This window comes from Vicia villosa, linkage group LG5 (genome assembly GCF_029867415.1).
Source record: "Vicia villosa cultivar HV-30 ecotype Madison, WI linkage group LG5, Vvil1.0, whole genome shotgun sequence".
NCBI lineage: Eukaryota > Viridiplantae > Streptophyta > Magnoliopsida > Fabales > Fabaceae > Vicia > Vicia villosa.
In genome coordinates, this window is record NC_081184.1 from 170,107,749 (window position 1) to 170,128,680 (window position 20,932).

Sequence of the window (20,932 nt, forward strand, 5' to 3'; positions counted from 1 at the left end):
AATTGATCAGTGGTTTTCACACGTATTTTTACCTTTGCTTTTAGTTATCTTTAAGTTATTTTATTTAGTGTTTTATTTCATTATTCATCATTTTATGCTTTGGTTGTGTGTTATAGTGTTTGTAGGCTCAGGTAAATGAAATGGGAGAAATCGGGGTAGAAAAGTGCAAAATTGAAGAAAAGTGAATAAATTGGCAAAACGCGTTCCCAGACGCGTGTGGAAGAAGAAAAATGCAATCAGCTGCCAAAACGCGTCCCCACACGCGTTTGGAAGTGAAAAGTGCCATCTGCTGCCCAGACGCGTCCCAGGAGAAAGAAATACAAAGGAAAAATGCTTGTCTGGCCAAACGTGTCCCCACACGCGTCCCGTCTGCCCAAACGCGTCCCGGGACGCGTCCCACTGTCCCAAACGTGTCCCCACACGCGTGTGCACGTACTGTCATGGGCCTTTTTGCCTGAAAAGCCCAAAAACGCTGGAATAAAAGGAGGAAAACGCATTGGGACAAGGGATGGTCAGTTTTGGGTGCGAAAATACATTGGAGAAGATGGAGAATTCAGATTCTAAGCAAGGATTGAAGATTTCCATGAGCATTCGCGATTGAAGATCTGATCCCCTTTGTTTATCTGTAATGTCTACAATTCAAACTATGATTTTTGTTACTGTTATGAGTAGCTAAACTCCCCAATGCTAGGGGGTGACCCTGATTTTGATCTGTAATGAATAAATGTATATTTTTGCAATGATAATTTGGTGTGTTCTATATTGATTTGTTCTCTGACTGTTTTATTGCTTTTTCCGTCGGACAAACGGAAATTGATTTTGTGTGATACAATTAAGCCGGACAAGCTGTTGTTCATGATCTGTCTGGGAACATAATTTAGTAGATATTACCTAGGACTAGGAATACCCTTCAATAATCAGAATATTCTTGGTATTGGAAAGCTTAATGTCAACCGTAATTTCTATGGACATAGTGATTAGGTTGAGGGATTAAAGAATTATTACCTGAGGACTTGGGAATAATAAACCTTAAGAACTGATAGTCAATTGGACAAACCGTTGTTGCAAGATATAGTTATATTTGTTACATGATCAAATCATTCACCATCCCTAGCAACCTACTCATCTCTGTTCATCGTTCTATTATTCTGTATATTTACTTTATTTGCAAAACCAACCAAAACCCCTTTTGAACTTTTGTTTAATTGAAATACTGATAAAACTTTGTATCGTCAAGCAGTCCTTGAGATTCGACATTCGGGGAATTTCCCCTTTATTACTACAGAGGCAAAATAGTACACTTGCTATTTTACCGATCAAGTTTTTGGCGCCGTTGCCGGGGACTGTCGAAGATTATAGAGTTTTTAGATTTATTTCAATTGAAATTTTGTTGCTTGTCAACTAAAATTTTGTTTTTGTTTATTTGAATTTGATTTTATCATAAAAAAAAAAGAAAAAAAAAGTTAGATTATTTTTGCTTCATGAATTCTTCTATACTTTGCTACTAATCAAGTGTCTGAGTTTTGTAGCCATGTATTGTTTTGATACATTGCCACATGTATCTCCTGCATGTTGGTCGCCTGATTCGGGAGTCACTTTGGAAGAGGCGGCTAAAATTTTTAAAGCATATAAGAGGGAGGTAAGAATCCTTATGAATGAATGTAAGGAAGCTAACTTTTATTCAGATAGGTTTATTTGGAGAAAGTTAGGGTTGGAAGAAGAATATGTGGAACCAGAAGAAGATGATGTAGTAAGAATAGAAGAATTTGAGGTAAGAAAGAAATATGGGGAAGAAGAAATAAGGAAACTTGAAGATGATCTAGTTTTGGATGAAACCACGAATTTAACAATTTGTGAAAATGTGGACATCCAACAAGAAAATCTTCAACAAAAGAGTATCCCTAAAAACTATTTTTACAACAAGGCAGATGAAAGACAAGAAATTGACAAAGTATTGGAAGACATTTATGCCTTGTTCAATAAAATCAAGCTAAAAAGGATTTGGAAGCAACATCATCAGTACTTTAACTTCATGGGATTGCTACCAAACAAAAGAAAGAAAAAAGACTATGTGTTCTTTGTGTCATATATGCCACCCTAACAAGGGGAATGGACCGTCGAGCCATGCGACGTTAAACGAAGCGCTTCGTGGGAGGCAACCCATACTTTTAATAATTACTTTGTTTTTTTTGTTTGTTTTATTTCATGTAATAAAAGAGGGCGTCTCTAGTGAGAGCTCAGAAGTGATCTTTGGAGTGCAATACCCTCTGTGAGTCACCTCTCTCGAGCTCGTGCTGAAACATTGAGGCCAATGTTTAGTTCAAGTTTGGGGGAGGCTCTTCTCTTTGCATTTTATTTTTATGTTATTGGTATGATGTGAAACTATTAAGTGAATTCTTCCCAAATTTTGACTGAAATTATAATTTTTTTCATTTTTTTAAAGAGTTTTGATCTTAAAGGGCGGTCGAAAATAATATATAGAGATGAAGGGAGGATTGTTTGAGGACAGGAAGTTCGGAATAATGTGACAAGAAGAGGTTTGTTTAAACACCCTTGGTTCCCTAAAAGAAATACGAGTCTAACGTGTAGATTTGCACCATATTACTTGTCTCCTGAGAAGTACTCCTCGAGTAGTTTATTGATACAGTCTGCCATAATTCAGATTCACATGCATGATGACTGGTTGAGAAAAAATATATAAATTCGGCACTAGATGAAGAAAAAGCGGTAAAAGGCAATCGGCTCGCTAAGTTGGGTAACCCTCACCCGGTTATTTAGCCCAAAGGAGATTGATCCCCAAACATCGTCCAAGAAGGACAATATACAACTGCAAAGTTTGAAAATTTCATCGGTAATTAAAAAGAGCAAATGCTGCTCGTTTAGTGCCAGAAAAAGAAAAAAAAAACTTAATTCGTCTCATGCATGTGATGATTATTATAAGAAATGCAGTGCCTTAATGTGATTGTCTGAATGAAAGAGGAGGAAAAATTGGAAAGAGACTTAAGTGCAAAGCATAGTTGGAGAGGTATCCTAAAGGGGAGCTTAAGGTTTAATGTTGTAGCAGAAACTCATCGCGTCATGTGAATGCCAGACCAACTATTTCTTGATCAATACAAACGGATATCTCACGTATGAACACCGGTGTACCTTGAAGGTCATTAACTTTTATAACTGTTGCTTGAGGCCAAGCAACGGTTTAAGTTCGGGGGAGTTTGATCAGTGGTTTTCACACGTATTTTTACCGTTGTTTTTAGTTATCTTTAAGTTATTTTATTTAGTGTTTTATTTCATTATTCGTCATTTTATGCTTTGGTTGTGTGTTATAGTGTTTGTAGGCTCAGGTAAATAAAATGGGAGAAATCGGGGTAGAAAAGTGCAAAATTGAAGAAAAGTGAATAAATTGGCAAAACGCGTTCCCAGACGCGTGTGGAAGAAGAAAAATGCAATCAGCTGCCAAAACGCGCCCCACACGCATTTGGAAGTGAAAAGTGCCATCTGCTGCCCACACGCGTCCCGAGACGCGTCCCGTTGTCTCAAATGCGTCCCCAGAAGCGTCCCTGATTGTTCATGCATGCCACACGCGTCCCCACACGTGTACCACTGGCCCAAACGCGTCCCGGGACGCGTCCCAGGAGAAAGAAATACAAAGGAAAAATGCATGTCTGCCCAAACACGTCCCCACACGCGTTCCGTCTGCCCAAACGCGTCCCGGGACGTGTCCTACTGTCCCAAACGCGTCCCCACACGCGTGTGCACGTACTGTCATGGGCCTTTTGGTCTAAAAAGCCCAGAAACGCTGGAATAAAAGGAGGAAAACGCGTTGGGACAAGGGATGGACAGTTTTGGGTGCGAAAATACATTGAAGAAGCTGGAGAATTAAGATTCTAAGCAAGGATTGAAGATTTCCATGAGCATTCGCGATTGAAGATCTGATCCCCTTTGTTTATCTGTAATGTCTACAATTCAAACTATGATTTTTGTTATTGTTATGAGTAGCTAAACCCCCCAATGCTAGGGGGTGACCCCGATTTTGATCTGTAATGAATAAATTTATATTTTTGCAATGATAATTTGGTTTGTTCTATATTGATTTGTTCTCTGGCTGTTTTATTGACTTTTTTGTCGGACAAACGGAAATTGATTTTGTGTGATACAATTAAGCCGGACAAGCTGTTGTTCATGATCTGTCTGAGAACATATTTTAGTAGATATTACCTAGGACTAGGAATACCCTTCAATAATTAGAATATTCTTGGTATTGGAAAGCTTAATGTCAACCGTAATTTCTATGGACATAGTGATTAGGTTGAGGGATTAAAGAATTATTACCTGAGGACTTGGGAATAATAAACTTTAAGAACTGATAGTCAATTGGACAAACCGTTGTTGCAAGATATAGTTATATTTGTTACATGATCAAATCATTCACCATCCCTAGAAACCTACTCAACTCTGTTCATCGTTCTATTATTCTGTATATTTACTTTATTTGCAAAACCAACCAAAACCCCTTTTGAACTTTTGTTTAATTGAAATACTGATAAAACTTTGTATCGTCAAGCAGTCCTTGAGATTCGACATTCGGGGAATTTCCCCTTTATTAATACAGAGGCAAAATAGTACACTTGCTATTTTACCGATCATTAATCTCTCTCTTCCCGCATTGGAAGCTTAACTCCAATATTACTTCTCGCAACCTCTAATCTCCGATTAATTGTGGTTCTTTAACTGAACATTGGTGCCGTCTGTTGGAATCCACATTTAATTCCCACGTTTTCCACGTCCAAATACCTAACTCTTGATTCATCAAATTGAAGCTCTTGTAACCTAGAGAATACAGTTTTCCTCAAACGAAGCACCAGTTCTCTATTTTTGATCTACTATAGTAGCAAATTAAATCCTAATTTCAATTTACAAATCTATAACTTCAGGATCTTCTGATAAAGGCGGGATCTAGAGCCACTCGCTCTGTTGTCTTGCCCAAAATGGCCACTACTGCTCAAGCCACTGGAAATCACATCCTTAAAATGGAGGCAATCAGATCTTTGTGAGAACTCCACCACATTCAATTATCGTTCCACCTCCAATGTTTATAAGTGATATTTTGCTAATCCACCAAGGCGAACCATTATTTAGGTCACTGGCACCGCATTAGTACTTGCGCCAGAATCGCTACATGGATTCAAGTTGCTTTAAGCCAACCTCGGCGTGCAAGGTGCGGATGAACTGTTAAGCAACATGTATAATATGGCCCGACAACAAAAGTTGCAAGTATGTTAAGAAAGGTTGCTTTGCCTCGAAGAAATCCTACATAACATAAATTCCAGAGGAAGCCTCTTAGAGGAGTCATACAATCATACATGAGCCAGTAACATTTTACAAAGATGCACCTTCGAGATCCCTGACTTATCAAAGGAGCCAGAGGAAGCAAACTCCACCTCCCAGTCCTGGAGTAGGTCGAGGTAGTCATGCTACCCAGAAGGAACAGATAGAGAACCACTAGACAAGACTGAAGAACTAGTAGAAACATCCTTTTTGTGTTAGTATCTTGACAATCAGATACCAAAATTGCTGGAAAAAACTCCAAAGTTGTAGAAGTACGACGAAAAAGGGGATTCTGACAAACATGTGCAGTCGTTGATGGCCACTTGAATTACTACCACACTGATTAGACAACAAAGAGTAAGCTCTTTGCACTATCATTGATAGGATCTGCTAGGCTCAATTTTTATGTTGTGTCCAACGAGAACATGGAATCATGGTCAGATTTGAGTGAAAACTCAATTGCTCATTTCACGACGAGGAAAGGATTTAAGGACTAAAACCAATAACTTGTCAACTTACCGGGAAAAAAAAAAGACTATTTAAGTTTTTTTTTTTAAAACTTTAAATTTTGAGAGAGAAAAAATGAAAGAAATATTTTTTACACTATCAAATTATCAAAGTATGTGGGATGGTAAGAACAACCGAAAAAGGTGCTAGTCAAAATCCTCAAAATATTGTTGTTTCTAAATCAATCACCAATAAATTTTATTTCATCAAATCTTGGAATCAAATTTACATACATCTTCATGCCAAAATTTTTAGCACACCCATAAAATCTTGGATCAGAATTGCTCAAATAATAGTTCAATGAAACCAACTAATATTGAGAAGTAGTAAATATGAATAATCTCTTTCATTACATAAAGATAATCACATAACTTTGATGAGGATTTGCACCTTCCCTTTTGCTATCAAATTTCAAGATAATAAACACCCATAATTAATAAAACCTAACTGCTCCTAATAATATAATAACTTCCACCTAACTGTCCTCGTTGATATAGTAATTGCCATTTAAAAGCATAACTATTATGCTAAATGAAAAGTCTAACACAAAACTTCTCTATCAATGAGTCTAAGAATTAAAAAAATTATGATTGAAAAATACATCTATTAAATTATTTTACATAACATTTTCCTCCCTCATTGATACATGTACAGGTAAGAGTGTAGTTTTCTTTCATAATAATCCCTTCATAGAGTGAAAGTACTATATATCTTCATGCAGAAATAACACAAATCCAATCCAACCACCATACGTGTCAGAACACTGCTTCCATTTAGTGCCCATTAAAGAATAATCATTTTTTCTGTTTAAGAAATTTCCTGGATGTTATAATTGCAATCCTTTTTCCTATCTGCAGAGCTGGAGTCCATTATATGTACAGCTGAGACTTGGGACTCTCTGAAGATCATAATAACTCTCAACAAAATTTCATAACTAGGATGGTTGTGTTTCAACTTTCTCCAGTAGAACCAGCATGTCTGCACTTCCATATCATTGGAGCTACCAGCATCCATACTATCAAAACACATTGTTGTAAGAATAATAAGCCAAATAAATTACTTTTTAAGCATCTGACAATGAAAAAAAATAATGGAGAGGACATTGATTTTCTTACAATAAACACAAACTGCCAGCCATTCATTTACTATTCTGACCCAAGTGCTGGTCCAGCCCACATCAATTGTCCATCTGTAGAAGAATGAAGGCATACCAATGATATCATCAACTTGCTATAACATTTATGTGTGCACCAAATGAACAACATTATTAAATTCCAATGAACTACTACTATATACATGCACTACAAATGAGAAGCTGTAAAAAGTTAATCTCAGTGACAATATTTTTGAGGTGGCACTGCTCAGTGCTAGCTTATTGAATTACTCGGTGTCGGGGATCGAGATATTCATATTTTGTCGTGCAAATAAGACACATAAAAAACTTCATTATGAGAACAACGGGTAAGAGGATCATACTTTCTCATAGCATGATGACTGTTCCATCCAACCAATAGCATAGCGAAATACATAGCGCCCGTGGCAAAAACAAAATGGAAGAAGCCATAACCATATGGTACATCATCTTCTGCTGGTGTATCGTCTTTCCGGAACTGCATGGATATATAAGATACTTATTGGAGAACCTATGGATAAAACTCAAGCTAAATTCAAAGTTTTATAACTAACCTGAAAGCATTTGGAATCTATGCCTGTTGAAAATGTCGCGATAACAAGTGCAAGTATTGCTACAACAAAGCTCTGCCAACAACACTCATTTGTCAACCAACAATTAAAATAAATGCTTTAATTTCCAAAGCAAAAAGAGAGAAGTAATACAATGATGCTTAGCCAGTCTGTTTTGGTTGCAGAGTCTGACTTCCTGATGCAGTTTTCTCCAGCAGGTTCACTGTATACAAAAATATTCGAACGCTCAAATTCAAAATACGTAGAACAAGGGGAAATTAAGAGAGGTTGCATAAATAAAAATTGAACAAAGCCAAACACAAAACTGTTGAGCAAAAAATAGGTAGGCCTGCCTTCGAATAGCGCACCAGCAAAGAAAGACAACGTAAAGCCCCATCAGGCCTGGAGTTAGAATACCTGCATTAATCTATTGCATATAGAGTTGAAATTCCAAATCAAGTTACACTTTTGTACAATAAAATGAATTGAGCAAGTAAAATATGACCACAAATAGCACATACTTTCGGGTGCAGAGACGCGCTGGTCATGAGTTGGACAAGTACTAGAGTCCAAGTAATGAAGAAAATGTTGAGAAGGCAAGAAGGCTCTGGTGCATACCAAATGTACATCAAAATAATCCCCACCAAACAGACAACATATGCAGTAGTTGCAAATAACATCACATGAATTTGGCTGCATGGAATTTGATGATTAATGCAAGCATTTAAAAAAAAAACAGAATCTTACACCTAATATCATCTTAAATATATTGATCAACTTGTTTTGTCAGGCTTATCAAAGCTTTACAAGTAAAAAAGAATCAAATGCACAAGCACAATATTAGGTTGATACTAAATTAGTAGATTAGCTCAAATAACACCGATCAAACAACAATTGGTTATACCCCGCTAGACTCTTGAGTGCTTCTATTTTTCTCTAACTGAAAAAAAAAAAAAAATCTTACCAACGTGCTGCATATTTTTCAGAAGCACAGCAATCATTCAGCCAGGTGATGAAGCTGATTATGCTTATTAATTGAATTAGGAGAAAAACCCTGAAATAGAATTAGTGAAACACTTTGAACAATCACTTATTATTTTGAAGAAGAAAAAAAGTGTGATGAAATAATTTATAAGATTAAGATGCAGAACTATACCCGGCACCAAAATGGGCTACCTCTCCTGGCAAAAGAAATGTATCAAAGGAATGGCTAACTTACTACATCAAGCTTTTGATATATCACATGTTGAAAGATAAAGTTTACTAACCATAAACTTGAATAAAGCCAGAAGGTAGAAAAAATGGTATGACAGTCATGACAGCCCAGAAAGGAATCTTGACTAACCACCATCCAGAGTGCCATCTGTCTTTCATTTGGTTCAGTTTAGAAGTGCCCGCAGTTGACAAAAACATTATGATATAAAAAATCTGAACTTGGATTAAGGTTCACTTTATACATTGTAGGACTATGCGACTGACTTTACATGAAAAGTGACTTGGTTAGGATATAACACTTTGTTCAAAGAGAAGTCACCTGTTTTTAATCACTATAAATGAATATGAAAGGCTAACTAATTAAATTCTTAATTTTCTTTTTGAACAGAGATTATACAACAAAACCTGTAGTGTCCAAGTTCATGTATATAACCGAAAAGGATACAAAGCAACCTAAGCTCACACGCAAGACGCCTTCAGCGCCCAAACAGTCTTTTCCACCATTGCATCCTTTTAATCCTGTTGGACCAACATATTAGATTTAAAGCCAGTGGCATCTTACAAAAGTAACATGCCCAATGAAAATAACTATAGATTGAACGGAACTCGATCTACTCGCCTAATATAGGTACATAAGGTTTACCCAAGAATATCTGTTGATTAAATTGAATGATTTGCCAAAATTGAAAAAGATCAACTTATAAAGTAGATTAGATGAACATACAAGCCTCTATGCTATTCAAAATTAACAAACTAAATGGCAAAACTTAAGCATAAGAACAGAAAGTTCTAAACTTACTCTCCATTTCTGTTAAAGCACCATGACCATAGTCACGAGCAGCCCATGCCAAGAGGTTAGCCACGAGAAAAATCAAGGCATAGGCGTATCTTGCCATCCAAGGATTGGAGGCATTTCGGAATTGACTGAACCATGAAGAATCATTGGATATGATACACCGCTCGCTACCATTGTTGCTTTCCCCAGATTCCATAACTTCTTCAATACAGCAACGCTACGCAGGTCATGAATGAATGGTGCTGACAAGAAATGGCCGTCATTCAATTAATATCTTCTATTCTATTCCCCTGTACTGGATTGCAGGAAAGAATCATCTTTGTCATGAGAGGTTAATTACAGTTAACTAAGACTAAGACTACATTTGATTGTACTGATCCGAGTTCGAATTTGAAAGACTTTTACACTTGTTCAATTTTAAAGGATAAATTCTTACTATTAAAATAACTAGATAAAAATAAAATCAGAAATTTCATTCAAAAGACATTATTAGAAAAAATAAAACACCAGAAGTACGGTGTATATATAATGCACCATTATAAAAGTAGTGATGCTTAGAAAACAAGTAATTTAAATTTTGTGGAGGTTTGCAGCTTTCGTGGTTAAAAGTAATCATGTGATTGAAGAATAGTAGATGTTTCACTTTTTATAGTTTTTTTAGTCATGGCTTTTTCTTATATGAAAATCAACATATATTCTCTTAAGAAGGCTTGGTGGTTGGGAATGGATTGTCTACCTTTACTATATCATACTTTGATGCCTCTGATCGTTCTCCTTGGGGAATTTCATTTCATCGTTTCAATTCTATTGTTTTTAAATTTCTTTATGAGAACTAAAAAAAAATAAAAATAACGATTAAATAAGTTTGTATACCTACAAATATACAATTTTCTCAATTCCTAAGTTCCATAAAATAAATTAAAATTGACACTCAATATTAAAGATAAACCATATGTTTATGGAAATGATTTTTTTTAATATGTTAATTTTATAAAAAAAAAATTTTAATTTTTTGTCTCTCTAGTCTCTACACAATGCCGTTTGTGCAACCGATATTGGTGATTAGTAATTTTGACATAAAAAATATTTGAAGAAAGTTGTTTAAAATTATTTTTAAAAGGACTTTAAAAAAAATGTACTTAAAAAAGTTATATTTATAGAGAAAAAAAATTATTTGTTTGAAAATAAATAAATTAAGGAAAATGTTAACATGTGTTTGTTAATGATACTTTAATTAAAAAATATTCTTTTGGAACGCGTATATTCAATTCTTTGAAACATTAAATATGATTTTATTACACTTTAATTTTTCTAATTATAGTATATTAACCTGTGTCCTTAGGGTTAGAGCTGTCAAAATGGACTAGCCCATATGAGCCGGCTCGCCAGACCCGAAAAATCATAGGGTTTGGGTCTTAAAATTAGAGCCCATATTTTTCAGGGTTTTTTTAGCCCAGCCCTGAAAAGCCCGCTACCCATTAGGGCTAGCCCATATGGACCGTGGGTAGTCCATCAGGCCCGCATAATTATAAATTAAAAAAAAAATATATTAATATTTATATTATCTTATTCCAAAATAGTATATTGATTTTTCTCACTTCACTAAATTTTATCTCTATTTTATTCAATATTTCTCTTTTAAATATTATACATTACTATAATCAACATTTTTTCATCATATTATATTAGTTTTTCTCTTATAATAAATATTCAAGTATTATTTTATACAATTTAGAGACTGTTTGGCCCAACTTTTTATCTACTTTTTTTCTCCTTATAAGGAGATGGAGGGCCAAACACATTTTTTTAAAAGGAGTTTGTAAAAAAGGAGTTGAAACCAACTTTTTAGAAGCTTAAAATATGTGGTCGCGGTTCGAATCTCATTGAAGACACTTTTCTTCAATTTTTTCAATGGTTCATAACATTTAGAATTATATATTTTTCTTCTTCTTCTTCTGTTTACATGATCATTTTTGTAGATACTAATATTTTTTAACTTTTATTCATTTTGTATATTATATCTTTTTTTTATTGTATAATGATTTTCAATAATAATATTATTAATTTCTTATACTATACACTAAATTATATATGTTAATACAACAAAATATATATGAGGTCAGGATCAAATGACATCAAAATGTCAAATTTAGAAAATAATTTTAAAGTTTAAAAAATAATTATAACCAAACAACTTTAACTTTATTTTAAAAGCTCTTATTTTTAACTTTAACTTTAAAGTAACTTTTAAGACTTAAAAAAGTTGGGCCATACGAACTCTTAGACATATATTGTATTTATAAGAGATAATATAGTACTTAAAAATGTATTACGTTTAAAATAACATAATTTTTAATTTTATTTATAATAAATATTATGGAGTTTTTATTTTAATTTTTTTAAATAAAAAAGTCCATTTAAGGCCGGGTAGCCCGAAACCCATCTAGGGCCGGGCTTGGGTAGTAAATCTCGAGCCCATATTATACAAGACCTTTTTGGCCCAGTCCTAAACAGGCCGGCCGGTTAGCCCATATTGACAGCTCTACTAAGGGCACATGTTAGCATGACCCATAAATTAATACTCAATGAAATCTAATTTTAATACAACTGTATTTGTTTTTTTGTAATGCCAATATTAACCAAAAATATATAAGCTACCTTATTTTTTTTATATTTATGACATTTTTTCAATTGTATCATTAATTATTCAAAAGGTTAATATTTAAAAATGTTGTAAATAAAATGGTAGATATATAACCCAAGAGCACTTGGGTGAGATGGCAAGGATCTCTTCCCTCTTAACCAGAGGTCTTGGGTTCGATCCCGGTCTTGGGCATGCAGATTAGTCTCTGCATTTGCGCGCAAATTAATGTAGCAATTTTTAATTATTTTTTAGTTATATTAAAAAAATTGTAAATAAATGAAAGAATGTAAATATTAATATTTTTCTCCTTTGACCTTTGGGTATAAAACATCTAACACTTTTTACAAAAATTATGAAAAATTAGTAATTTAAATAATGTGTATTTTGTATATAAATATTATTCAATTATCTTTTGCATATAAATGAATTCAATGTTTATTCTTCACATTTCAAAATAAATTGATAGTATTAATAACAGTATATTTAATAATAATAATAATAATAATAATAATAAATATATCTAAAAATTTGTTATTCTCTCTATCCTGAAAGACAAAAAAATATTTTAAAATAGTCTTAGTTATTCTCTCTATCCTGAAATAATTTAGTGAAAAAAAATTGCCATAAAATAACTGACTTATTTTAGTTTTAATCAACATAACTATTTTTTTCAATTATTTAACTAATTAATATTTTTTTAATCAATTTTAACTAAATATCATCCACTTTAAACTTATAAGAAAATACTTAGTACTAATATTACAGCTATTAAGCAGGTATTGGGATTCGCAACCTCGATTAAAGCATAATGAGAATGTATTGACTTAAAACGCATCTACCCCACCCTCATATTTGAAATCCGATTCCCTTAGTCAATTTAATTTGACGGATCATGCGTACGACATTTATTTTCGATCGTTTGATCAAAATCATAAATAATAATTTTAATTTATACTTTAAAATTTTAACCGTTTAAACCTTAAATGAAATATCACTAGTTAACCAGTTTTTTTTATTGCATAACTCATGACTTTGTTAATTTTCAATTTTGTAATAACAAAAAACAAACAATGCAGGATTAAAAAATGTACGATCTACTTCCGGTGTTAAAAAGGGAAATAAAAGTGAAACTCGTTTATCCGTCCAAGAGTTCTTTTCTATTGTATATTATTATTATTATTTCAAGCAGCAGTTGAGTAGAATAGAGTAATTCACTTTCCTTTACTTCAAAGTAACCATCTCTCAATCTCATCAACTTTGCATTTTTTTTTTATTCTTTTCTAATCCTATCGGCAAACAAGTACAAAAACCACCGATTATGCAAACGCATTCAACGTTTCAATCTAGAAAGAAAATGTAAACGAACTCTATGATCCAACCACAAATTTGTGAAAAATTGAACACATACAGAAACAGATTTTTCATATAATGCTTACAAATTCTACATTAGAATTAGAACAAGTAATAAACAAATGGCGGAAAATTAAGAGAAATCAAAGACATGATAAAAGTGAAGAATCGAATAAAAGAAGAAATGCAAGTACCTGAGATGAAGGCAATGGTGGAGAAGACGCAGATCTATTTACGAGTGAACAATGGATCACTGTTTCCTGAAGCGGTTGGTACCATTTTTCTCTTTTGAGAGAGAAAAGAAATTATAAATTGAGAAATAGAAAAACGGAAAATGGAAACAGAGAGAAATAGTTGGAAACTCTTTGTTTGTGCTTTCGGCTCTTAAAAAATGATTTAAACTTGATTGCTTTGCTTTTTGGTTTCGTCTTTCTTTTTTTTTTCTTCTTCTTTTCTCCGCTTTTTAATTTCCCGCTGCAAGCTTTATGTGTTTCTAGTTTTTTTTTTATCCTTTAAATTTTTTTATATATACAACTTACTAAATAATTTAGTTTCATTTAGAGTAGAATAAAAATAAGAAGAAAAAAAAATGCACTAATTGTTAATCATTGCAGGATATGTATCTTGTTAAATTATTCTTTTATTTTTAAAATATTTATATAATATGTCTAAATAATAAAATGCTATTGAATGATGGTTTAAAATTATTTTACACTAACATTTTAATCTCATAAAAAAATATATCATCATTTATAAATTCTATTAAATTATGATAAAGTTAATTATATTCCAAAAAAAGCATAATTGCATCAATTTAATCATGTGTGCATGCCTTTTTAAATAGAGATTAATTAGTATGGATTTTCCGTGTAAAAAAGTATAGATCATCAATGAATCATCATCATTCAAATGGATTACTTTAATAGAAATTGAAATGAAAATCAAATAATTTTAACAAATCAAGAGTTGAAATTTATTGAATGTGTAAAAAAGTTTTACACCGTGTCATTATATTTTAATTAATTTATTTCAAATATAATCGGCAGCATTAAGTATGCTTTTATCTAAAATGGACTTTATTTTAATAGGAATTTCGATTTGACGAAGAAAAAATTGTAGGTCTATTAGTTAACATTACATGTGCAATAACTCTTTTTACAATGCACGAGTCTCACAATTAAAATAAAATAATAATAGTTTAATAAAAAATTTACTTTTGAAAAATGATTTAATTAGGGGTTGGGTTGGGACGGGTGCAGGGAAAACTCGATTTATAATTACGAGGACGGAGCGATGGATACTAGTAATCGCCTCGCACCCGCCTCAGCCCTACCCCGCCTATTATTCAATTTTTTAAAATACACATTAAAATAAATGATCAAGTATTATGATTATTCTTAAAATGAAAACATATTTAGTTTAACTATTGATTTTTATTGTTATAAAAAAATATACATTTTAAAACAAAAATATAATTTATTTGTTTAGCGGCGGGGCGGGGAAACCCGTTCTTTATTAGGGGCGGGAGATAAATTGTTACCCCTGCCTTGGTTTGGGGTTAGGGCAGAGCTGGTAATGTTTATACCCGTCTTGGCCCAACCCTGTTGCCATGCCTAATAAAATACAAATAAAAACATACGAAAAATGTGAAAATAAAAACAAATAAGAGTGGTAAAAACATTTGTGATCATGTAACCCTAGCTATATGAAGATGTCGATGTACACAATTTTCAAGACCCTAACATTTATAACCAATGGAAGCGTCACATTGGGAATCACATCCATCTTCTCATTATCTCAAAACCCTAACATAGGTATGTACTCTTCCTTCTTCCATGTTAACATTAGTGATTCCAAATAGTTTTATGGTGGATTTTTTTGTCCATTTCTTTCTTGCTAGATGATCCAATGTCAATTGGATTGACAATAACAAAAAGGGATTATCTTGGAGTTGGGAAACCTATGGTTATCTCAACAGCTGGATCAAACGTCTTCATCATCTTTTAAGGGAGATAATTATAGTGATTTGTGACTTTGGGATCAGAAAAATTTGATTGTGGGAACTCGCGAGAAACTAAAGTTAAATCTTATAGACAGTGCCACTGTTCCGATCAAGAACTATAAATAATAGATGTGCATGTGTGAGGTTGGATGGTGTGACGACATGTTTTCTATGGTGGGGCCGAAAGGGGAAGACCTATAAGGTTATTACTCCAACGTCTAAGTCGATAAAATATGACACGCCAGAGACCATTCGATTATATTTGACAATGGACAATCCTCTGAGCTGGGCGATGCTTGAGTGTGGATCTTAAGTTCGTAGTGGCAATGAGCTCTTAATATGCATGCTCTTAGACTGAGCCTTACCATGGATGGACTTCTCTATTCTTGGGTTTGTGATCAGCCTAGACTAGTAACCAATTAAAGCCTTACGAAACTATATGCCTCACTATGGTCATCCTATCCACGTCATGCATGATAATAATTATGAACAACATATGAAAATCTCAAACAATTTCTTTCCTTAAATCAAACCATAAATTTATCAACTAACATATATAAATTTATATGAGGCTAGTTTCCTAAAGCTCTAAGGCCCCATTTTAATTGACTTATACTCTTACAATATTTCCATTAAAACTCACATTCTAAATAAAAAGCTTTGGATCACATCACACACAAACTTCATGACAAAAAAAGTAGTGCTTAATTTAATATCTTAATTCCAACATTTTCCGATGATGAAGAGAGAAGTGGTTCATTAAGTGGTGGTTCTTTAGCATCACTTGTGGACCTAATGTTGCTATGTTCTGTAGTGGATGATCCAATTGCAAGTTGTTCCTTTGCAAATTTATTCTCTTCACTTTTACCCCACAAAACAAAGTATAGTCCAACAACTATCAATATTGCTCCAATGATCCTATAATATAAAGGAACATTATTATATGAATAAAATACAACAAATAAATAGGGAAAATGTAAAGTATATTTTAATGAATAGATATAGATGGAAGGTAAAAAAAACTTGTACAAAATGATATATGAGTCAATGTTTTAAAAATTGAACAAAAATTATCATTAAAAAAAAAAAAGAAGATAAATTCTTAGTTATCTATGAGTTTTAGTTAGTACGTACAAGTACCTGTAAGCGAAATTTATTTAGAGTTCTAATTTATTTTAATAAAGTTATGGATAACTACCCAATCAAACACGTTAAGGATACCAAAGTGTTTACCTTAACAAATATGTATGGTCAAAGTTATCAACTATATATACCTATTATATTTTATCTTATTTTATGTGAGCCTCTTTAACAAATAATAGATAATTTGTATAAGATGAAAATTTTGTATAGTTTTTATGATAAATTGTATAATTGATATGTAAATTTACCATAAATATTCAAATTAATAAACTTAATTAGGTGTAAGACTAACCCTCCCAAGTAGAACTCTTCTCCTAAAGTAATAGAAGCCATGAAAGCAACAACAAAAGTTTGAACAGGTTGATACACAGCAACAAATACAGGACCTTGTTTATCAATACACCAAATTTGTACTGCAAATGCAATTCCAGATGCCACCACTCCCTGCAATTATCAATAGATGTTAAAACTGGATGATTAAAACTATATTTAAACTTAATAATAATAATAATAATAATGATAACTTACGACATATAAAATAGTGAAAATTTCGCCTCTTGAGGTAAATAACCAAGCTTGAGCATTTCTTTCGCAAACCAAAGCAATAACAAGAAATTGCAAGAGACCAAAGAAACATGTAAAAGAAGTGACAGAAAGACGAGCTGGATACTTCTTAAGGATAGGTGTTTGAAACACAAGCCAAGCAGACCAAGATAAACAATGTCCAAAAAGATAAACACAACCAAGTATCCAGTTTTTTCCCTTAGCATCACCAAGTGACATTTTCCAAAAATCAATCATTGGTGTTGTTGTTGTTACTTCATTTATCATTGTTGAAGTGTTATTTAAGTGATTACTTGGAGTATATATTGCTGGACCTTTGTATAATGTAATTATTGTTGCACCAATTACACAGCATATTGTTCCTGCTACTTTTGCCAATCCATCTTTTCTGTTAAGTTTCACTTGTTCTATCCTTAGAATTACTGCCATGAGAAATGTTATGGCAGGGATAGAGTTTTGTACTGCTGATGCAAAGGTTGGACTTGTGTTCTCCAAACCAAGCAAGTAAAAACCCTGGTTTGCTGTAATCCTATTTTATACAACATACAAAATTGTTATCAAACATACGATGGAGGAGAGAGAAAAAAAGATTGACACATAATCTACATCATTTATTTTAAAATCTAATGGTTCAGATTCATTCTCATATTTTCATATAAAAATGTCATTCTCATATGATACGTCATATATATATATATATATATATATATATATATATATATATATATATATATATATATATATATATATATATATATATATATATATATATATATATATATACTCTTTTACCATTGCAATATATATAGACATACCCAACAAGTGCTAGAAAAAAGAATTGGCAGAGAAAGTTGAAATTAATCGGTGGTCTGTTCTTCCTGAACAAAAGAAAAAGAAAGAAAAGGTTAGAATTATAGATTATAATAAAATAAACATATAGTACTAATACTTAAAAAAACATATGTTATATTAATATCATGTGACTGTATTTTTGACAAACTTTTATCATTTTATTAATATAATTAATATACACAAAAATTTAATGGAACTAACTTTTCGAAGAAATATGCAAAGGGAAGAAGTAAAAGAAGAGCAATAATGTTCCTATAGACAGGAAAAACATATTTGCTAATTCCCATATTAAGAGCAGCTCTTGAGACAACATGAAAACCAGCGTAACCAAATTGTAAAGCCAACATGGCTGCATGCAGCTGAAACTTTTCAGGAATTGAACACCACATTCTCTTTGTAGAAACTGAACCTGAATCAGCCATTGTTGGAAAAATAATTGTCACACTATCAATAAAAAGTATATAGAATATGGAACAATTAATTTAGATTTAGTAAAATAAAGGTAGAAGGTGGTGAAGAGAAGATGAAAGTAGAGGTAATATATAGGCTTGTTTGAAAGGTTTTTTAAAAACTGTTTTTCTCTATATTTAAAAAATAAAAACTTTAGAGTTTGTTCAATGAACTTCCTTTAAGAAATTGTTTTCCAAAACAGGTTTTTTTTACCGTTTTTAAAACTAAAACTTGTTAACAGGTAAATCATATTATAGTTTTCATTTCCGGTATTTTTTTTAAACTAAAAAGACGTCGTAATTAGAATTTGTTTCATTCATAGCATTATTGTAAATAAATGACAATGTATCTAGATAAAAATGTTGAAATTGATATAGACTATACACATCCTACAACTTTCTCCTCTATTAATTAATAACAAGTCATATCAAATTAATATTTAAAGAATAAATATTCATGAGTGAGTGATAGATATATACCGGCAAAATTTAAGTTATTTGAATGTTCATTTAATAATTAATTTCTTGATCAATTATTTTAGATTTTTTTTGAACAAACATGTGATTTTAGATGGAGTAACAAATACTTTTCATACGTCATCATCACCGCATCATCTTCTTTATCATCGTCACCAATTGTCATCTAAAATAGCTTATTTTTAATCATATCCATTAGTAGTAGCGTCATGTGGCTTGAACTTGAAGCCTAGGTCATTTTTACAAAGACTCCATGGTGGGCGTCAAATATGCTCGCAAAAGTAAATCATTGTTACTTCACTAGTGTAGGACTAGATTCCAATTGGTGAAATGCGTATGAGTTTTCCCCTTACTCCTTTGATGATTAACAAAATATATAGGACCTAAACATTATGTGTCATCAAGATCAATTAATGGTCATTAAGAACAATGTCTACTTGTCTGCATATTACTAATTAATGAAAATCAAGTTCATTGTTATCTTGTATGAGACAGACTAATTATGGCAATTAATATGTCTTAAAAGCCTCATATATATGTTCAAATCCATTGGTAAAAAATAAGACTAATAATATATATTAGGGGTGGCAAAACAGGCCCGGCCCGTTGGGCATGCCAATTTTTTCCGCACTTTAGTGCGGGGCAGACAAAGGATTTAGACCCTCAACCTCTAATATGTCTGTCGCGCCCCAGTCCATTTTTATTGTGGGCTTTTGCGGGCACGAGTATTAACATAATTTTATGCATTTTTAGACTTAAAATGTGCAATGCACGCAAGAGGTCTCAGGTTTTAGGTTTGCATCCTCTACTATGTATTCCACGTCCCATTTTTTATGGGCTTTCTCGGGACGGGTCTAAATGGGGTGGGCATGCCTGTTTTCCACCTCTTAAGAACGTGGGACGTAGAAACTGTTATTCCACCTATTTTTCAATAGAATATGATTTCCCACTTTTCACTGATCTTTACAGTCCATTAGTTCCTAAGGACGCGATATTCCCTATGCTTCGTAAGTTGATGAGGGACGGTCTGACCCAAGCATAATAGGGTACGAGTGATGTGAAAATTGAGCGAGAGTTGCGGATAATGGGTGACAAGAGAGTTTCTAGTATATTAAATGTGATATTTTAATAGGTTATGCCCATAATCATTCTTACAACCAAACATGATTTTTACATGGGTTAACCTCCAAACCAAACACGAGGCAAGGAAGTTAAGGCCTTACTTCCTAGTCCATAAAATCATGGTAAAACCAATTACCCAATGCGCCAAGTGTTAAAAAGCCAAACTTAGCAGGAAGAATGATCTTGTAGTCGATAGAGTTGCTAGAATATTACATACATTTCCTTCCCATAGGTAGTACAAAATCCCAAGTTTAGCTAACTTCTTGACCGAATTCACCTCCCCAACAAGAAAACACTCCCTACGAGTGGACCCTATAGGTGGATGGAGCATCTAATATAACGAGAAATAGGGCCATAGTTATACTATATGGCATGAGAGATATCATTATCGAGTACACGCTAAGATTTGAGTTCAAAGATAGTAATAATCAAATGAAGTATGATTCTCTGATTTTAAGAATAACTTTGGCTAGATAAGTGGGTGCTTTCAACCTCAAAGTTAGGAGTGATTCTCCACTTGTAACCAGTCAAGTCGTCAAAGATTACCAAAATAAAGAACAGTAATTTGTGAAATATTTGCATAAGGTTCAAGAACTAGCAAAGCATTTCAATTTCTTTTAAGTAACTTACGTGCCTAGGGAGGAAAACTCTAGAGTTGATTTTACGACTAAACATGCTAGCACCAAAAATCCAAGACACAATAAGATGGTGATACAAGAAATACTATTCCCCGAACAAAAAAAATAGAGTTTTCAACACCATAGACACATTAGACGCTAAGGCTGCATTACACCCATTATGAA

At 32.8% G+C, this 20,932-nt stretch overlaps 2 protein-coding genes across 4 annotated transcripts; both read right to left on the reverse strand.

Moving 5' to 3' along the window:
• Positions 1-6,324: 6,324 nt before the first annotated feature.
• Positions 6,325-13,973, reverse strand: LOC131603880 (uncharacterized). Of its 3 annotated transcripts, none has more exons than XM_058876326.1 (13): positions 13,715-13,973; positions 9,530-9,768; positions 9,176-9,249; positions 8,784-8,943; positions 8,672-8,696; positions 8,480-8,569; positions 8,037-8,208; positions 7,869-7,942; positions 7,669-7,738; positions 7,519-7,590; positions 7,309-7,442; positions 6,948-7,021; positions 6,325-6,847 (listed from the first exon to the last, which is right to left on the reverse strand). In XM_058876326.1, the coding sequence occupies exons 2-13, from the start codon at positions 9,720-9,722 to the stop codon at positions 6,783-6,785; spliced, it is 1,203 nt and encodes a 400-aa protein (XP_058732309.1). In that variant the 5' UTR covers positions 9,723-9,768; positions 13,715-13,973; the 3' UTR covers positions 6,325-6,782. The 3 variants fall into 3 exon arrangements, with proteins under 3 accessions (XP_058732309.1, XP_058732308.1, XP_058732307.1); XM_058876325.1 differs by having other exon boundaries at positions 9,530-9,816; XM_058876324.1 differs by having other exon boundaries at positions 9,530-9,821.
• Positions 13,974-16,044: 2,071 nt separating this feature from the next.
• LOC131608193 (protein WALLS ARE THIN 1-like) lies at positions 16,045-18,570 on the reverse strand. Its single transcript, XM_058880119.1, has 5 exons — positions 18,283-18,570; positions 18,045-18,107; positions 17,194-17,758; positions 16,958-17,109; positions 16,045-16,440 (listed from the first exon to the last, which is right to left on the reverse strand). The coding sequence occupies exons 1-5, from the start codon at positions 18,501-18,503 to the stop codon at positions 16,227-16,229; spliced, it is 1,215 nt and encodes a 404-aa protein (XP_058736102.1). The 5' UTR covers positions 18,504-18,570; the 3' UTR covers positions 16,045-16,226.
• Positions 18,571-20,932: the final 2,362 nt, after the last annotated feature.

Excerpts from the sequence above, each read along its gene's own strand:
- LOC131603880 (XM_058876326.1), bottom strand. The coding sequence starts at position 9,722 with ATGGAATCTGGGGAAAGCAACAATGGTAGCGAGCGGTGTATCATATCC. Across the intron at positions 8,209-8,479 it reads GAAAAATATGCAGCACGTTG|CCAAATTCATGTGATGTTAT; the intron begins GTAAGATTTTTT and ends AATTCCATGCAG. Across the intron at positions 7,022-7,308 it reads AGTCATCATGCTATGAGAAA|ATGGACAATTGATGTGGGCT; the intron begins GTATGATCCTCT and ends ATTCTTCTACAG.
- LOC131608193 (XM_058880119.1), bottom strand. The coding sequence starts at position 18,503 with ATGGCTGATTCAGGTTCAGTTTCTACAAAGAGAATGTGGTGTTCAATT. Across the intron at positions 17,759-18,044 it reads TTTTTTCTAGCACTTGTTGG|GATTACAGCAAACCAGGGTT; the intron begins GTATGTCTATAT and ends TGTATAAAATAG. Across the intron at positions 16,441-16,957 it reads GAAGAGTTCTACTTGGGAGG|GATCATTGGAGCAATATTGA; the intron begins GTTAGTCTTACA and ends TTTATATTATAG.